The sequence below is a fragment of the Arachis ipaensis genome, chromosome B08 (genome assembly GCF_000816755.2).
Source record: "Arachis ipaensis cultivar K30076 chromosome B08, Araip1.1, whole genome shotgun sequence".
NCBI lineage: Eukaryota > Viridiplantae > Streptophyta > Magnoliopsida > Fabales > Fabaceae > Arachis > Arachis ipaensis.
The window spans coordinates 9,760,793-9,765,565 of NC_029792.2; the positions used below are offsets into that span (position 1 = coordinate 9,760,793).

The following is a 4,773-nucleotide window of genomic DNA, read 5'->3' on the forward strand; positions in this document are numbered from 1 at the left end:
TTGATCTGTTTTTCATAATGGGAAGCTGATTTTAAGTTGTGGATTATTTATTTATTTATTTATGTTTTAAAAATTTGGATAAGTTGCAAACATTTCAAGACTTAATTTTTATTTGAGGTAGTAGAAAATTCTTAGATATAAAAAATGTCATAATAATGTCTTAAATGAGAGGCAAATGTTGTATAGTTTTAACTAAAACTTAAAACTGTTTCCATGTTTTGACTCTTTAATCTGATTTATTAATGAAAATATATTTAGACAAGCGGGATTTAAACTCTAGGCTTTTAAAGTTGTTTGGATGGAATTGCAGACAAACCTAGACAGGGGTAAAATGAATTTCCTCGACCTTCTATGGTCTTGTCTAATCTTCATTAGAATAAATTCTTCTTTTGAAAAAATAAAAAATAAAAAATAAAAAATGTTGTTGTCTAGCAGTATCTGAAGATTATATTTCTGGTCTGCAAAGTACTTCTAAAGGGATTTATAATAATGATGGTGCTCTAAGATATAGTACTACCAAACATTATAATGTGGAGCTTAAGCCTCTATTCTCTGCTTTTGAATTTAGGCCATTCATGATGACATCGCTAAGGTCATTCTTAATGTTCTATTTGCCTCTTTTGGAGCCTCGTGCTGAAATGGAAGATGATGATTTCCTTGAGGAGAGGGAAGAACAACCAACTGATCTGGTTGTCCCCTTCAAGAAATCAGTGAAGCAAATCATCCGTGAGGTGTGATTTTATTTTACCCCTTTTTCTATTCTTTTTTCAGCAAGTTATGTGCTTCAATTATTCATAATGTATGAAATTGATGAGAGTGTTTGTCATTTATTATTAGTGACAATATAATATTTCGCTGTTAGAAATCCTATCTCTGATTTTTAAAAGCCTCCTTGCCATCACAGACATAGATAGATGATCATGTTAATCAATGTGGACAGCATGATTACTAAACCAGGCTTTTGATTTGACATGTGGAATTTAGCAAAGGAGGAAAACACCATTGTGGCTCCTCAAATTCTGTTTCTGTTAAGTTCTGTTTCTGACAAAATGCCCCCCTAAAAGAAAGAAATGATATCTTGGCCCCCCAAAGATCAGTTCTGCCTTACAAAATGCACTAGATATATTATTAGCTTGGGGAGCCACGATGGTGGTTGGTGGTTTACTCTAGCGAATTTTCGAACTTCTCTAGATTCAACAATAACAACACTGGATATTTTAAGTTCACACCTAAAACAGGGTAGTAGCTCTTGGTTTAAAATTGTTTCAACAACACAATAACATCAGAATGTTTTTGTCAATATGTGGTCAGTTAAATGGAGTAGACAGCTATACGTTGTCCCATGATATATATTCCATCTCTATCATATTGCATATATCTATTCCAAATTTAATCTACATCTATTTATTATAGGTGTTCCCATCCTATCAAATGTTATGCAAACTTCATCTCCTATGAAAGTATTTACAATTATATTTGTAAGATTGCACAAATTTGCTCATATTAGTTTATTCGAGTCTTTCCCCCAATCTAGTTAGCCTCCTTAGACATCTAATGTTGAAAAATAAATACATACTTATTCAATGCTAGTTTGTTGTGTTTGTTGTTATTGTTAATTTGTTATTTAATAACATTAAAATTAAATCATTCACTATCTTCATGCAAATCCTCCTCCAAATTAATCTTTTGCTGTTGATGATACTATGTATTTCTACCGATGGTTTCTTTTGGTTTTCTTTTGTAGTGAGTAAATTACCAAGTAAATAGGTTTGGTTCCCTTAGCCTTCTCAGTTCTCATAACATGTAAACTTAGTTGGTCATTGCGTCTTGCATGCCTTTACAGACAACCGTTGTGACGACTAGAAGGATTTTAGAAAGAATTGCTGTTCATTATGTTTCAGAAAGAATGGCATGGAAAATTCTTAAAGGTATGTTCTCTGGAACTAGTTTCAAGTTCTGCCATATTATTGGTTATGGAATGGCCAAATAGTGTGCGAATAATTTGAAGGGAAGCTGTGGAATGACAGAGGGAGGGACACCTTCCTTGCAACATGACATGTATTTTCTAACCCTACCTTAAATTATTGAACAACCATTCAATTATTACTCACTCCCTCTAATCAGTATATACTCTTGCACATACATACCCTTAAGTAATTACTATTTTCCATGAAAATATATTTTCTTTTATTCTTTCCTTCTCATCATAATGAAATTCATTGTGTTATCTCCAAGAGATCTTACAGCAGTTTGTGTTGATTTCTTGAACAGATGTCCCTAAATCAGCTACTCGCAAGGCTGCGAGGAATATGACTTATCATGTTTACTTCTTTTGTGTGAGCAGAACAACTTTTAGAGGTCAAAACACCCTTACTGAATCATCTGCTAGTCTTGAGATTGCCCAACTTTTAACTTACATTTATCTTGTGCTGACTGTTCGTCGTTTACAGGACACATGCTTGGCGTTGCAGCATCATGGATTGTCCAAGTAGGCATTGATGTGTACCGGTTTTTTAAATCGATTCTCAAGTCCAAAGATGATGTGGGTAACATTGTTGACAAATCCGAGCAAGTTGCAATTCTTGGGCAGAAAATTTTCATTGCTACAGTTAGGTGTTCGTCGTCTCTAATCTTTGCTTCCATAGGAGCTGGCATTGGTGCTACCCTTATTCGTCCATCGCTTGGCCAGTGGATTGGTAAGTGTTGCACACATGCAAAAACCAACTCGATTGTTTGCTAATGATTTTCTTTCCAATGCTTAGTATACCTTTTTTTTTTTCTTACCCAAGGTTTGATTGTATCTTATATTCTTCTTTCTAAGTTTTCATGTTTTTTTTCTCTCCAGGGTGTGCTGCTGGTGATTTGGCTGGTCCCATTATTGTAGCATATTGTGCCGACCAACTATTTCAAGTGAGATTTTGCTAATTATATTTTCTAAAAGATTCTTTACCAGCTTCCGAAGACTGGCATTTCATAGAATTTCCTCTTCTATATGCCTTATCTAATTGAGTCAAAAAGTTGGCCGATAAAAAGAAATAAAGCTAGGCTCAACCTTCAAAGGAGTTGTTAACAAGATATAATTATAATATATTAATATATCAATCCTTCTTATATACACCACTACACCAGCACCAGTGGTTTAGTAGTAGAATAGTACTCTTCAATCTCATGCAGGGATAACTCAGTTGGGAGAGCGTTAGCCTGAAGATCTGAAGGTCGCATGTTCGATCAATGTTCACCGCATATTTTTAAACATTCTATTTCACTTTAATTCTGAAAAATATGACATTTGGAAACCTTTAATTTGGATAATTTGATGATCATATTAATCATACCACAACCATACTATTATATAATTGTGCAATATTATGGATTGAACGCACGTCAGCTAGTTTAATTATGATTTTAATATGCTCATGGCCTTGTCGTATATGTTTAGTTGATGATCCTGGTTTCAGATCATGACATCATCCTACTTGTAATTGATTCTTCACCATTCATTAATCAATATTATAGTTCAATTTGCTTAGTGATCCACCTACTTAATGCACATTATTATCTAATTAACTCTCTAGCCACTCTATCATGATGTGTTAGCAAATCCGATCCTTTTATGGGATTTAGATTCTTTCAAGTAACAAGTTATGTATTAAACTGAGAAAGCTAAGTATATATTTAGAGTTAATTTTTATTGAATCATTATTATTGGTATAAAATGCTCTTAATGGACCATTAGATCAGAATAGATTGAAGTTACTAACTTTGTAATTATATGATTATTATTGTCCATTCTGTAGAATAATTTACAGAATTTAGATAGATGTTTTTACCGCGCTTAGGGGTATAAGTTTAAAGTTTCTATTTTTATTCTTTAGACTTTAGATAGCAGAATGGAATTCATACTTTTGAAAAGAGGAAAAAAAAACCTTATTACTCGTGTTAAGATGAATCATGTTGGTTGAGTAACATCATATCGCATTATCAAAATGGTTCAAAAATAGTTGTCAATTATCTTATTATTGTTTCCGTCATCTTTTGAATACAGTACACTTCTTGAATCATAGAGATGGAGACAACAATTAATTCTCAATTAACCTAATTGAGTAATGCTAAAGGATCAAAATAATTTATTATTTTTTCGACTATTTCTTTTATCATTGATGTATTTATATGCTAATAAGAAACTAATTTTTATATTCGACAATAGATGCTCTGTTGTAAAAATAAATAAATAAAGAATAAAGTATGTTTTTTGTTTTTGAAGTTTATTAAAAGTTTTACAAATACTTTTAAATTTTATTTTGTTTCAATTTTGTTTTAGAAGTTTTTGATTTGCATCAAATTTACTCCTAACGACTAATTTTTCAAAAAAAATTATGATTAATTCAAGAATAATTTTACAAGAGCAGTCTTTAATAAAGCAAATTAAACATATTTATTATACATTATTATTGTTGGATTAGTTCTAACTTTTTAAAAAATTTAGTTATGGATATAAGAATATGTGAATACTTACATAAAATCTGCAATCCGATTTAATTAGTGTACGGATTCGATCCAATTTAATCCAATAATCTTGCGAATCAGATTTATATGTGCAATTTTCGTATCGAATTTAGATAAACACTACAAATATACGAATCAAATATGATCTATAAACACTTCTAAACTGTAAATCTGCATGTCAACATTCAATAAGTTGGTGGGCCCATCAACTTATGTTTGTCTTCTTCACAAGAAACTTGTACTGGAATTATATGCTTCTCTTTTTCT

General features: G+C 31.6%; 1 protein-coding gene across 1 annotated transcript; it reads left to right on the forward strand.

The window, feature by feature from the left end:
- Positions 419 to 3,351, forward strand: LOC107614025. The gene is made up of 6 exons (XM_016316234.2): positions 419 to 456; positions 569 to 731; positions 1,844 to 1,928; positions 2,272 to 2,358; positions 2,451 to 2,696; positions 2,846 to 3,351. Exons 2-6 carry the CDS (start codon positions 576 to 578, stop codon positions 2,923 to 2,925), a joined length of 654 nt encoding a protein of 217 aa, XP_016171720.1. The 5' UTR covers positions 419 to 456; positions 569 to 575; the 3' UTR covers positions 2,926 to 3,351.